Source organism: Pelodiscus sinensis, chromosome 20 (genome assembly GCF_049634645.1).
Source record: "Pelodiscus sinensis isolate JC-2024 chromosome 20, ASM4963464v1, whole genome shotgun sequence".
NCBI classification, from domain to species: domain Eukaryota; kingdom Metazoa; phylum Chordata; order Testudines; family Trionychidae; genus Pelodiscus; species Pelodiscus sinensis.
In genome coordinates, this window is record NC_134730.1 from 28,149,403 (window position 1) to 28,164,162 (window position 14,760).

Below are 14,760 nucleotides of genomic sequence, written 5' to 3' on the forward strand. Positions count from 1 at the left end.
AGTTCCTCCAATTTAAAAGCACATTTGAGCAGCTGTGGCTGTAAGTGCCAATGTGCATTGCTCATAATCCCTCCGTGTTTTTTAATTAATTAAAGCAAATTTGTGCTATCTGTAAACTTCTAATCACTGTCTGCAACTTCCTCCACATAATTAATTATTGTATTTAACAACGATCCCAATATTGAACTATTGCCATCTCTCCAGACCTAAGCAAAGACACGCAATATGATTTCCATGATGTGACTTTGCACTTACTCAAACTTTATTTTTCATTTTAGTCTGATGGAGGTACTTCAAAAGCTTTTTGAATATCCAAGTAAGCTAAGCCTATCCGATTACATTTAGCTACTACTTGATCAACGAGTTGGAGATTAGTGGCATCATTTTTCTCTTACAGAAACTGTGTTAGCTTGACCCTATCATGTTACGCTTAGCCAAGTTTTGTGCAATTCTAGCCTTAATTAGACAGGCCTAAGAATCAGGATGGGGGGTTGTTTACTAGTCAGGGATGCATTTAAGAGGCTTTCCACAATGTGAGTCATTTGCATTTCCTTTAATCTTCTAAAAAGAAGCAGAGGGCCAGGAAATGAAGCCTGTAGCAAATCCCACTTCCTTACTTTCTCTTGTGAAAGTTAAAAGAATTCTTCCCTTAGCCCCAACTATCCCAGTTCTTCCCCTTTACAATCTCAAGTGACTCGCTTTATCCCAGTACAACAGAAAGGTAGCTACTGCTCCCTTGCTTCTCTACTTGGGCTGAAATGTTACTTAGCTGAAGCGGTGCTTTTGTATCTGGGAATGGTATCTGAATTACATTATGGGGTGCCAGGCAGACAGGGAGAAGATACACCTGGAGATTAGCATTACGTTGCCACATGCACTTCCATTTCTGATCCACTGATTCCATCAGGAAAGTGCTGTACAGATTCAGGGGGTAACAACTTTGCCTGGCAGCAGCAGAGGTACACAGTGACTTACCACATTGCGTGCATATAGGTTGGAGGTAGACGTGGGCTGCTGACAGGGGTACAGTTGTAAGACCTCATAATCCTTTCTGCCAACAGGAAGTTACGAAATAAGCTAGCCACCAGCAGGTCCTGCCTGAAGAGCTTCTGGAAGAGATCTACAGAGAAAGAATGTGTGTGGAATACGAGTACTCTCAGTGATCTGGAAGAAGCATTTTGCACCAGCAGATACACACGAAAAAGTGGGGCAATTAATCTTTTCCAAAAAAGAAACAAATCCCATAAAAAGAAAAGCCCAAGACATCCAGAAATAGTTTTGCTTCCATTTTGTACTCTCAGGGTATGTCTAGACTACATAGCTCCGCCGACAGAGCCATGTAGATGAGTTTACTAGACATAGGAAAATGAAGTGGCGATTTAAATAACTGCTGCTTCATTTACATCAAAATGGTCGCCGCGCTGTGCCAATCAGCTGTTTGGCATCACTGCAGGGCAGTCTGGACGCGCCGCGGTTGTCAAGGGAAGCCTGTGTCAACCGCTCCATTATGATTCGTGGAATGAGGTTTCCCGGAGTGGTCGACAAAGGCTTCCGTTGTCGACCGCGGAGCGTCCAGACTGCCCCTCTCTGCCGCCAAACAGCTGATCGGCACAGCACCCCGGTAGAATGAATAAGTTACACGTCCACACTACCAAGCTCATTATTTCAAAATAACAGGCTGCTTATTTCAAAATCTGTTCTCCCACTTTTGTCGATGAATGACGTTATTTTCGAAACAGTTATTTCAAAATAGCGGTAGTGTGGATGCTCCGGCCACTATTTCAAAATAACCACTCTCTGGAGTAATCTGAACTAATTACTCCCCAGTGCTTCCTGAGGCTCTGAGTTGAGGTAGCACATCCATATTAACGCAGCCTGCCTTGAGGCAGGACCAATTTCGAGGCTTCCTCATAGTATGGACATGCTATTTCAATTTTGTTATATCGGGAGTTATTACATTGATTTTAGTTATTTTGAAATAGTTTCCTAGTGTAAACATGCCCCAAGTATTTTACACAAAGCAGAATTGCTTCAACAGAAGAGATTCAGAGACACGCCCCTATAGTGTGGTGGTTAGGGCCCTCGTGTAGAAGGTGAAAGATCTAAGTTAAATGACTCTAGCTCTTTATGAATGCCCAAAAATAAAACACTTCTGGTTAAACTACACATTTTCTTCGACCCAAAACTTTATTTTAGTTTGACCAGGACTGTTTTTTTTCCTCCCTCCCAATTTTACACAATGGCCAGGAAACGAAACAATCAGTTATTCACCCAGCTTTCTGGCTACTAGCCCCTCTTGCCACCTAGAAAATGAACCTGTTGGTTTTCCTTTTCCTGCGCATCAACACTACTGTCTGGTGGACTGTTAACTGCCAAGCAGTCCTACCTCTGGGCAGGACGTTCCATGCAATGGTGTCTGTGATTGCTGTGAAGATCCAATTCAGTTCTCCCAGAGGAGTTCTCCTGTCATTCAGTCTGCCAGGGATCCTACAAGAGAGACATTTTTATTACGTACGTTATTAAAACGTATACATGTGCATGTACTTAGGCCATATCCCAAGCCACAGGTGTTACTGCACTGTTTCTCTAATTTTACCAATAGAAGTTTCTTATATGCCCCTCCTCAATTTCTGTGCTTTGGTAGGAACCTTCTTCCACATTCTAGGTTTACCTCATATTTTTCCCTACTCCAGTATGCTGCTTTCTGCTCTTCCATCACCTGAACTATCCAAATTAATGGAGGATTTAAATGACTGAGATTATAAACTCCTTTAACAACAGCTAAATGGAAAAGTTTGAATAATTAAGGTGAGCCTTAAATAATAAACCAATTGACAACGTGCACATAATAGAATATTTTAACAATCAGAGTATGTACAAATCTGGATGCTATGCCTTCTCCAGCACTAAGGGCATTTGCTTGCAAACTTGCCATGCCGCTGAATATCAGGGAGGGGAGGGGTGCTGCAAGTGGGGAAGTAGTGGGAATTGGGGGTAAGCAAATCATAGTACTGACCTTCATAAAAAGGAAGGAAACATGATCCCAAATATTATCAGCCTGCAAATCTAACTAACAAATATGAAGGGGATAATGGAATCACAAATCAAATGGTCTTATGAAGAATGGATATTATGGGACAAATTTCATTCTATCAAAAAAGCAGTAATATCTGAATTATCTTCATGATTTAAATTTTGAATGGAGGACCACAATCGGGAGATAATGAGCAATAAGCTGAGGTGTCTCTGGAGGGACACTGCAGGGAAGATTTCTGTCCTTCAAACCAGATCTCCCATGTGACTTCACTTATTCACCACCCCAATGCTTCTCTTTAAATATTTAATAATAAACATGATTAACAATACAAACTTTGAACTCATGCGCTGGATAAGAACTTCTCTGCTCACGGTCCACGGACACAGAAAGATTTAGTCAGAAAACACAATGTTTTGGGCAGACACAATCATAACAGAGCATGCTGGGATGGAAAATGGGGCCATCCTGTTAAAGGTTTGTGAGGGAAACGATTTACTTCACCACTCTCTACCGTTGTAAAGGCACTACACAAAGGCATTGTCTACCCAGGAAGTGGTAAGACCTAGTAAGAGTCTTCTTTCACTTCAAGCCACGCAGCAATTTCAGTACGTTAGAGTGACAGTAACATCCCACTCTCCCTACCTTTAATATCAGCAATTCACAGACACTTACCTTCCTTCCTCCCCCTTCCCACCCCCCCGCATCCTCCTTCTGTTCTGCAATGTGATTTGTCCTTTTCATATTTGTTCATTTTTTTAAATTGTATCCTTTGGTATATATGGTTGTGACTACTTTCTTCCACTATTTGATCTGAGGAAGTGGGTCTGGCCCACGAAAGCTCATCATCTAATAAACCATCTTGTTAGTCTTTAAAGTGCTACATTGTCCTGCATTTTGCTTCAACTACCCCAGACTAACACGGCTACATTTCTATCACTAGAGTGACAGGAGGTCATTCATGTTCACTTGTGAGGGGCAGATTTTTCTGTTTCTTACAAGTATACCAAATTTTTCCTCCCTCTGTGTTCTTGGAAATGTGCCTCAGATGAATATGATGCACACCTGTCTATATATTTCTTACCTATCCATCACCATAGCCTTTGAGTGCCACCATAATTAACTATCTGAAAAATTTGTCAGGTAAATATTTAACTCACTAGGAAGCTTCTTATGCCAACAGAAGGTGCTTCTGTAACCCAAGGCTTTCTGAAAATAGGCCAGCAATCCTTGGAAAGCAACAATGGTACACACTGGACCGCCAAGATCAGCACTACTATGTAAGATATCAATACATGTATTGCACAAAGACTTGATTGTGCAAGAGACATGCTCTTCATCAATATCAGAGCTACGGAGCAAGAGATTTTCAAATCATTTTCATCCGAAAAACTTCTCCCCCTCAAGATTTTCAGATGCACTGCAAAGGTCACCTTGAGACACTCCTTGTAAATAAACCATCATCAAACTGCTGCTGAAAGCATGTATTTTGGAGCCCTAGAGTACCATACAAAACCACACCACAAGCTGAGGCAATGACTTTTACCGCCACTTCGTCTGCATTTGAGCTCTGCTGTCTTTCAGGAGTCATTCTGCCTGTTCTAATTAAGCCAAATGCAGACTGTTAGGGTACAAATTATCTCAAGGTGTCGTGCACAACCATCTGAATCATGGCAGCCGTAGCTATTTGCTTCTTGCCTCCAAAGTAAAATATTCAATACAAAATCTTCTGTCCGTGATATTTACTATTCTCTGAGAAGAGTAAAGTCCCTTTCCCGAGAGGGCCAGAAGCATTGCTGATATCATATGGAGAGGATGATCAAACAGCAGCTAATACTACTGAAGCTGCAAGCCGTTCTCTGGTCTATGTGGGTTAGTGGCATCAATACACTTGGCTAGCATTCACAACCTTTGGTCCTCCAGCTTTGGGATATGAAGTTCAGTCCCACCTCCACAAAAAGGAGGCTCTTGTCTGCGATACACATGGGGAATCTACATCACGGTGTCATCTTAAATGTGCTGAGGGACCGAATTTCCAATTTTATGGTATTTTCGAACGGAGAAAAAGGGGCACTGATCAATCCCTAGCATGACAGCCTTCCAAGCAGTAATCTATTGCCCACACGTCTCCTCTCCCGGGAGACTGAGGGAAACTGCAATACCAAGGATTCTCAAAGTTTGGTGTTTGAGGTGTCAGAAATCAAATCAAATCTCTGCAAATAATGAAATATTTACACACTGACTCTCTCTCAAGCAAGTAAATCTTCACAGTAACTCAGAGTAAGAAGTTTAGCAATCGACAATGCAGCCAATGATTTCAAAATTAGTTTGCAGGAGATTGTAGCACATGGATTGTGTATTCTACAAATGCAGTGCTGAATACAGCCTGCATTCCTTTTTAAGTCCGTTCCCCCAGAGTTTGGGAGAGCGGAGCCAAAGTACGGCTATAACAGAGCTGAGGCACATTTTATCACTTTGTATTTGCTATAGTGAAGCCCATGGCTCTAGCTGTACTTAATATTCTTCCCCTCCTCACTGAGTTGGCAAGACACAGCTTCCAAAAACATCTTTTATCTAGGTGGGGGAGCAGCAGCAACATTCAAAAACCAAATTATTTTGTACCCTTTTCCTAAATCCAAGCATCAGAAACTGACACCCAGATTTCCTAAGTTTAGGAATTAATAGCTCTGCAGATGAAATTTGCAGATGACACCAAGGTTGGGGAGTGGTAAACAGTAATACAGACAGGGCAGTCATACAGAACAAGCCTAGATCGCTTAGTAAGCTGGGACCATTAAAAAAGTGTTGCTGACTGCAAAAGTCATACATCTAGAAAGAACACAAGCCATACCCAGAGAACAGGAAACCATAACCCGGAAAGCACTAACTCTGACCCAGGTTAAGCGCCCACAACAGATGTGGTGGCAAAGAGGACTAACGTAATTCTTGGACATAGAAAGCAGGGAGTCATCAAGAGTTTTGCTGAGACTAGTACTGGGAATACTGTGTCCATTTCTGGGGTGAAGGTTTTTAAAAGGATGTTGAAAATTGGAGAGGATTCACAGAAAAATCCCAAAGAAGTTGGAAAAAATGTCTCACAATGAGAGTCTTAAAGAGCTTGATCTGTTAAGTTCAGGGGTGGGCAATAATTTTTGGTGGGGGGCCACTCCAAGATTTTGGTAAGTGGTCAAGAGCCACACTCTTATGTGGAGAGGGTGCGGGGTCAAAGTTGGGTGCAGAAGGGCGCCCGAGGTAAGGGACCGTGGTGCAGGAGACGGTGTGGGGTCTGAGTGGGTGCTTGGGTGGAGGAGGGGGTTGAGAGCTGGGTCAGGGTGGGAGTATGGGTGCAGGAGAGGATTCTGGCCTGGGGGAAGGGTTTTAGAGGGGGTACAGGCCTGGGAGGGAGTTGTGACCCGGGGCAGGGAGGCACAGAGGGTTTGGATGGTGACCTGGGGGAGGGAGCTGGAGTGCAGGAGGGGATGGGCTGCCAGAGGCAGGCGCTGGCTGGGAGGAGTTTACGTGGTGTCTCCTGGCCAGCAGACTGCAGTACCCCCAAGCCAAGCTGCGCTCCCTGTCTGCTGCAGCCCCAGCCCACTGCAAAATGCAGCCTCCTACCTCCATGTGGCTCACAACTCAGCATAGGGGAAGAGGCTTGCATTGCCTCTGTCACTCAACTCCAACTGAGCCAATAGGAGCTGAGTATTGGGCTGGGGGTGGGGAGATCGCACAAAGCCTCTCCCTCCCTGCACAGCAGACACACACAGAGACTGGGTTTTAAACAACAGCAGCTCTGAGCCAGAGGGTCCCGGCAGGGAGTTCCGCGGGCCAGATCTGGTGGCTTAGCGGGCCGGATCTGGCCCCTGGGCTGTATTTTGCCCAGGTCTGGTTTAGTTTATAAAAAAGAAAGACCAGGTGGCGTGAACACTTTGTATAAGCACCTTCCAAAGGAGAAAAATATGGGTGCCGCACAGCTCTTTAATCTAGCTCGAAAATGGCTAACAAGAATCAATGGCTGAAAGTTAAAGCTAGAAACATTCCAATTAGTAAGACTTTTTTAAACCTTGTGGATGATTAACTACCCGGGATGTAGTGGACTTTCGATTTCTTCATGGCTTCAAATCAAGACTGGATGCTGATAAGGAAATCGATGTTAATCTACAAACTTTTCCAGTGAGCCAGTTGTGCCTGCTCATGGGGGCACGTCTACACAGCAGGGCTAAAGCCGAAACAAGCGACACAACTTCAGCTTCGTCAATTGCATAGCCTAGGTCAAAATAGCTTATTTCAGTTTTTGGCGCTGTCTACACAGCAGGAAGTCCAAGAAAGAGCACTCTTTCTCTGACTTCCCTTATTCCTCGTGCAACGAGGGCTACAGGAGTTGGAGTAAGAAGTCCTCCAGCTCCACATTCTGTCAAAATAACTGCTTGTAGTGTAGACGCAAACTATGTTATTTCGGAATAACACAGCTGTGTTGATGTACCCTGGCAGAGACCAGTCAATGAAAACTGACCTGGTGAGAATAGCACTGTCCCAGTGGGTGTTTTATGTTGAGAGGAAAGGGAAGGTTCAGGCCTTAGAAGCTCACCATTTTCAGACTCAGCCCTTGGACATCATGTCTTCCTGTTGCTGTTCCCCAAAAGTATCCCATTCCAAGGGCACAACTGACAAGGCACCAAGAGTTTGAGAGATGCACTTAAAGTGCAAAATACACTGTAGCCGCTCACCTTTACTACTCAGGTGCGGCCTACAGAAACTACCCATCACAGCGTACAAAATTCCATGTGCAATCCAACTGACCAGACCACAATGCATACTACCTAGAAGCCAAAGTCTGGGCGCTTCTGGGTCAAAGAAGAGTGGCTGGCGGCTGTTGCTGGATTCACCCATTGTTCCCTGTCAATTCTATTTTCCACTTCTTTTCTGGCACTAATATGCCCCTCCTCAACACTCAAAGCCATTCCTAGCCAGTTCCAGCTCTCCCGCTCCTGCTCAAACCTTGGCTCAGTGCAAACACAATCTAGCAGCCTCACAGCCAAGCTGGTCTCTATTACAAAAGTATCAACAGCTGTGATTTGCAGACTTCAAAAATGTGCTGCCATCTCAGTGAGATATGCAATTGGTCAGGTAACAGTCTGGCTTTACTTCATTTAAATCAAATGTGCCACAATGTAGCTTTTTGGTGTGTAATAAAAAGAGGAAAAGCCTGGCACTTTTCAGCTTAAAGCGAGACAGCCGAGCGCTTTCCTTTTCCATATAAATCTCTGAATGGACCGTATCATCCTATTACAGCACAGTAATCACTGCAAGCTCCCCTGGAAGGCACCAATTAGACATCACACACAACTCTTCAGATTAATGTTGTGTTTTTCTAATTTCCGTTGTGTTTTCAAGCTTTTAAGATAGTTTTATAAACATGTTTTTTCCCTGGTAATTATGTCCTGTCATTTAGCAAACAATAATCTTCCTCCTACTCTGCGCAAGGAATACACAAATGAATAGTCAATCCAATCAAATACAATATTCCAGGGGCGACCAAACTTACCGACCCTTTGAGCCGCACACAATCTTCAGAAGTTTGAGGGGAGCAAGACACGCACAAGCTTTCACCATGCATTTTAAAAAATATTAACATCCTACCTATGGTGTCCCAGCTAATTACTGCTATAGCTAGAGGCCTTGTGTGCCTCCATTCTGGTCATAAGTCTTTGGAAATCTGGTTGATATGCTGTCAAAGTATATGGAGGCGCTCGGTCTGATGTTGATTTTTAAGGACTGCATGATGTTTCAGTTTCCCATGGAGTACAGTGATTCACAGCTGAATGTTGTATCAAAAACTGAAATTAGCTGCACACTAGTCTTTTTGAGTTGAAGATACTTCATTCTTGGATCCTGCTGCCAGAACTCAGCTGTGGTCTGTTATTTATGCATCTTCTGTAGAGCCTGGTTTCCCGGAGTGCCAATAGTTTCATTTCTATGGCAGATGTTTCTGCAACCACAGTTTTGGGAATCATTGATCCCAACCACCATGAATGAATTGACAGGGAAGATGAAGCAGGACCTCAGCTTCTGCAAGCCTACAAACCTGGCCTGAAAGTCATCAAGCAGTCCTTGTAATTTAGCTCTGTGGTCTTTGAGTCTATGACCCTCTACTATGATTTCAGGGACTGTTTATCCTACTCTTGATATGGGGAAAGAAGTAAGTCTCTTAACACTAGGTCTCTTGTAGATACTGTCACTTGTTATGGAAGCTCAGGACTGTCTGAGTAAGGTCAGAAATGATCTTACCCTTCCCTTGGGCTGCCAAGGTGAGAGTCTGCAGATACTACATGAAACCTTTGCAATAAAGAACATTGCATCCATTCTTCATTTTTCAGTTGTGGATAGGACTTCTCTTTCTCTAAGGAAAGCACTGATAGGCTCCAACAGTTCCACAAATCTATTTAAGACATTGCTGGTTGATAACCACCTCACAATGCAGTAGAGAGATATTCTTAGATTTCTCTTCAAGAACCAACTCTTCAATGACACTTTAGAAGTTTCAATGAGTCTTCTCATTTGAATGAGTAAAAATGACAATTTCTAGGATTATTTTTGTAACATTTTCATACTTGAAGTATCTGCCTATAAAATGTTCACAATGGATGATGCAATGGATTGAAATGTCAGAAATCGGGGATCTCTTTTCAAGAGTCCAATAAGACTTACTTTTTTCCCCACCATGGCAGGTGCTTCATGAACTGCAACACTGACAAGTTAATCCAGTTGTACACCATGAATCTAACAAAGTGCATTTTTGCCCATGAAAGCTTATGCCCAAATAAATCTGTTAAGCTATGTCTACACTGTCCCCTCTTGCACATAAAAAATGCAAATGAGAAGCATAGAATAGCACTGCGCCTCATTTGCATAATTAATTAGGCTCCATTTCTGCCCAAGAGGCTTTTGGGCAAAAAGGAGCCGTCTACACAGCTCCTTTTTGCGTAAAAAAACCCCTCTTGCACAAGAGCCGTTCTTCCCAAAAAAAAGTGGATGAATGGCTCTTGCGCAAGAGGGGGGTTTTGCGCAAAAAGGAGCCTAATTAATTATGCAAATGAGGCACGGAAATATTCCACACTATTCCTCATTTGCAAATTTTTTCTCGCAACAGGGGCCAGTGTAGACATAGCCTTAGTCTTTAAGGTGCCATAGGACTCCTAATTGTTTCGGCATTTATTAGTGCTTTGCCAAGTGCTTTCTTTATGTTAACACTCTGGGTTCTTTCTTTTAGCACCACTAAGTCTAATATTACTTCTTTCACAATTAAATCTGCAGAAACCGTGAACAAATCTCTAATTGTGGTTTACCTTGAATCTCTGTGGATTCGACAGTGAGGTGAACGCTAGAGAATTCTTCAGACGTTTTGCATCTTGCTTGCAACATTGGCACTGCTCTAGGAAACCCACCTGTCTGTGATGTGTCGCAAAATTGGATATTGCTGTATTAGTCACTGAAACGTGTTACTTGAATCTAAAATTGCAACCACTTCCGCAATATTCTTCATATAAATTCTCCATCACAAAAAGGACTTTTAGCTTGAGCGAGATTCCATGCCATAACAAAACTAGCTTCAGTCTTTGTGTCAGCTTCCTTAGTGATCACAGAATATCGTGTCTATTGGCTGTTGAGGTGTAATTTTAAGGTGGTTAGCTTGTTCTTCCTTAATTCTGATCCAGAGGAGTACTTAGACAAAAAGTTATTGTGATTCATTTTGTAGTGACCTTTCAAGTGGCTTGTTTCGTAGTGAGAGAGTGATGCATTGCAGGTTAGGCACAGGGGTTTGCCCCCTTTATTACTTTTGATTTTCTTCTTCCTACTTGCACGTCTTACACTTAGAAGATGTCATTGTCATCCCCAGAATTAACATAGGGTTAACACTTGAATCTAAAGCTATGCAAATGTAATTTATGAACAGTAAACGCTGTGACTATTCTCCCCACTCAGTGAGCTGCTAGAAGTACCACGAAGCCTGCCTGAGATCCCTTTTCACCCTGTAATGCGGACACAAATTGCTTCGCTCTCCAAGCCTGCTCTTTCACCAGCATACACACAGGTAAGGCTACACCGTGCTGCAGCATTACCCACACAGGTTCTTTAACCAGCCTCTGCCTGGGAAGACACAGCTACGGCACCCCCAGTTCCTAAGGCACAATCCCCCTCCCTTTCTGGAAGGTAAATGCAAAACTATAGGGTCTGGCACTGCACAGAGAACTGTACAGCATAAGCTCATGTGTAGGCAGACACACAACTGCTTTTTGCCCCACAGTTATGAATTCCACACACTGATTGTAGTCACTACCAAAACACATTTATTAACTACCAAAGATAGATTTAAAGTGATTATAAGGGACAGCGTACAGATCAAAGCAGATTACCTAGGAAACAAAACAAAATGCAATTTAAAATTAATACGCTAAAGAAAGTAGCAAACTCTCACCCTAAATCTTGTTTTAGGCAGCCTACAAGAGATTCATGAAAGCAAGCTGCACTTTGCTTGCAGCTTTAAAATCTAAATATTCCATTTACAGGATAGAAACCCCTGTCTGGCCCATGAAAGCTCATCATCTAATAAACCATCTTGTTAGTCCTGCATTTTGCTTCCTCTAGTCTGGGCTTAGTCTTTTGTTTCTCAGGTGTTTTCAGCAGTCTTCTTTCTTGGATGGGGAGTCAGTGAAGAATGAACCACAATAGTGTTATTCCCCTGCCTTAAACAGCTTTTGCATATGATAGGAACCCTTTGTCTACACTTCAGTTCCCATGCCTTTCAATGGAAAAACACTAGTATTTCATGATGAAGTCCAGAACCAGGTGACTTGGTCACATGTCTCTGTTGGGCTGTATCAACCACGAGACAGAACTGTTCAGAGCATCTTCAGGAAGGTTCCCAGTGGGAGATTAGTATCTGCTAAGACCTACTGTTCTCCCGAATGGTCTTTCCCAGCTGGTCATCTAGACTGCACTCTATGGTGTTCACTAGGTGTCAGCAGATTTGTAATAGTTGCACAGACAATATTCCTAACTTCAGAAACAAAAAAGTGATAAAGGCATAAAAATTGGATACAGGCAGTCCCCGGGTTATGCACAAGATAGGGACCGTAGGTTTGTTCTTAAGTTGAATTTGTATGTAAGTCGGAACTGGCGTCCAGATTCAGCCGCTGTTGAAATTGACCAGCAGCGGCTGAATCGGACACACCTGGGGCAGAGCAGCTGGGGTGCTGCTGGGTTGGTCCTGCAGCGCCGCTCCTCGGCGCTACTGGACCAATCCAGCAGCACCCCAGCTGCTCTGCCCCAGGTGTTCCCAAGTCAACTACTGCTGAAACTGACCAGCGGCTGACTACAGGAAGCCCGAGGCGAGAAAAGCCGCTCCACGTCTCCCTGGTCTGCTGGGGGGAGGGGGGCGCTAGGCGCTAGCTCCGCGTCTCCCTGGTCTGCTGGGGGGAAGCGCCCCCCGCGCCGCCAGAGGCGGTGACAGTGGGGGAGGCACCCTGCACTAGCGGGCCCCCTCCCCCGTTCGTAAATAGGGGTCCGACTTAAGTTGGACTGACGTAACTCAGGGACTGCCTGTAATCACATTCAGTAAATCATAACCTTTCCAATGATATCTCACGTGACCCATCTTTTGTAAAATACACCTTTAATCATGCCATAATCATCTCTTAACTATATCTCTAGGAAGAAATGGGGTGTAGTGTCACAAACACCCCTTGTGGTGTGCACTACACAGGGAGATCATAGCACACAAGGTCTGCACAGCACTAGTGTGATGCAATTTCCTGTTCTAATGAGAATGTGCAGCTGAAGATGGAGCCTAGGTGCCACCTGCAGGACTGAAGCCCCCAGTACCAGCTTGCTGCTTCCTCCTTTGGGGCTGAAGCCTCAAACAGTGAGGCCCCTCCTCATGCAGGGCAGAACCTGCAATCGATGGCTCACCCCACTGCAGGGTGAAACCCTGAGCTTCCCTTCCCCCCCCAAACTTCCCTCCCCCCCTCACAGGACTGAAGCTGCAAGCGCCATCTTACCCCTCTCAGGGCTGAACTCCCATGTCTCAGTGCCCTGCCTGGGGGACTTGAAGCTGTGAGCGCTGGCTCGCCCTGCTGTAAGATGAAGCTCCTCCCCTCCCCTTCGGGAATTGATGCTATGGCTGCTATTGTGTCCTCATTCCCTCCCCGCCAGCCAGGTGGAAGCCTCCAGCTCTGAGAACTGCAGCTGACCGGTCAAAAAAACAACTGTGGCTGGCAAGCCGCAGTTTGGCAATACCTGCAATGTTCAGTGGCTACTCCACTGAAATGACAAGAGTTTCATTGGATTGTAGTGTTTGACTCACCTAAACTATTCAGCAGAATTTCATGGTGCAGCTACCTAGGCATTTATTTGTGTGCATTAATCAGAGTTGTTTTACTTTACCTTTTCCAGATGTCAAGAACAGCAGTAATTTTCATAATCTTATTCATTATTTTTGCATTGAGCAAAAAATCTTGATAGAACCACCAAGAGGAGCACGTGCTTAAGTCAAGCAATTGTGTCACTGGTTACTGGAACGTTTGAAAGCCCTCCTCTCATTGTCTGTGTCACACCTGAAGTTTTAGGTCTTGATCCTACTACTACTTGATGTTTAACTAGAAGTACTGACTTCAGTGAGACTACTCATCTACTTAAAATTCAGCAAGTGTGAATTTGCAGGTTTAAGGCCTGAGACTGCAAACTCTTAGCAGCAAGGACAACATCCTTCCAGATATTCTGGAAATCTACGGTGAAAATCTAGGGTGCTATAAAATAACTTAAGCTAATATAATTCTATTGAGTCTAGTGTCATTATTTTATTATTTTTATTATTATTATTATTATTATTATTAAAGACCACCCAAGATCAAAGTCATGACAGGCCTGGAAAAAACACCCAAGAGACTAGACAACCAAAAGCCAGCTACAACCTACCCCATCCTGCTGCCATTCAAGTGTTTTCAGATTACCCTTTACCATGTTTTTCTAGAATAAAATGAATTAATTCCTACATAGCTCAAAATCTGTCATTTAACAAACAAAAACAGTAAGCACCAGCTCATCTACATTACTTTCCCAACTCTGCATGAACAGCCTCAATACCACTCAAAGATTATAGATGTATCCTGTAACAAAAAAAATCATACTGGCAAGTTAGTATCCCAAACTGGGTAAACTATCATCACAGATTCCCCACATCCACCACAGAATCATAGAAGCAAGGGCTGGAAGAGATCTCAAGAGGTCAGAGTTCAGACCCTTGCTCAAAGCAGGACCAACCCCAACTCAATCATCCCAGCCAGGGCTTTGTCAAGCCAGGACTTCAAAATCTCTAGGGTTGGAGATTCCACCCCTCCCTAGGGAACCCATCCCAGTGCTTCCCCACCCTCCTAGGGAAACAGTTTTTCCTAAGATCCAACCTAGCATCCAGCCATGCTTCTGCAACACATGCTCAGACAAAACTGCAAGTGAATTTATCATTTGCCTGTAACCAGTCATCTTCCGATCGTCCACACTTGAGCATGAGGGAAAGGGTCCACAATGTTCTGTGCAGGATTTAGGAGTCTGTCTTTCCCTGTAACTCAGCATTTCTCAAACTGCTCAAAATTAAAAGCTTTTACAAAATCTTGCTGTTTGGTTTGGGACTAGAAGAAAAATATACATGTATAGAAATGATGTTTGTTAATTGC

General features: G+C 43.8%; 1 protein-coding gene across 6 annotated transcripts in view; it reads right to left on the minus strand.

Moving 5' to 3' along the window:
• Positions 1–14,760, minus strand: part of RPTOR (regulatory associated protein of MTOR complex 1) — a 308,767-nt gene that overhangs the window by 129,675 nt on the left and 164,332 nt on the right. For all 6 annotated transcript variants that reach the window (XM_075904089.1, XM_075904088.1, XM_075904087.1 and 3 more), the window contains 2 exons: positions 2,387–2,487; positions 976–1,120 (listed from right to left, as the gene is read on the minus strand). In XM_075904089.1, coding sequence (XP_075760204.1) covers positions 976–1,120; positions 2,387–2,487 — 246 coding nt within the window. The remainder of the gene's footprint in view (positions 1–975; positions 1,121–2,386; positions 2,488–14,760) is intronic.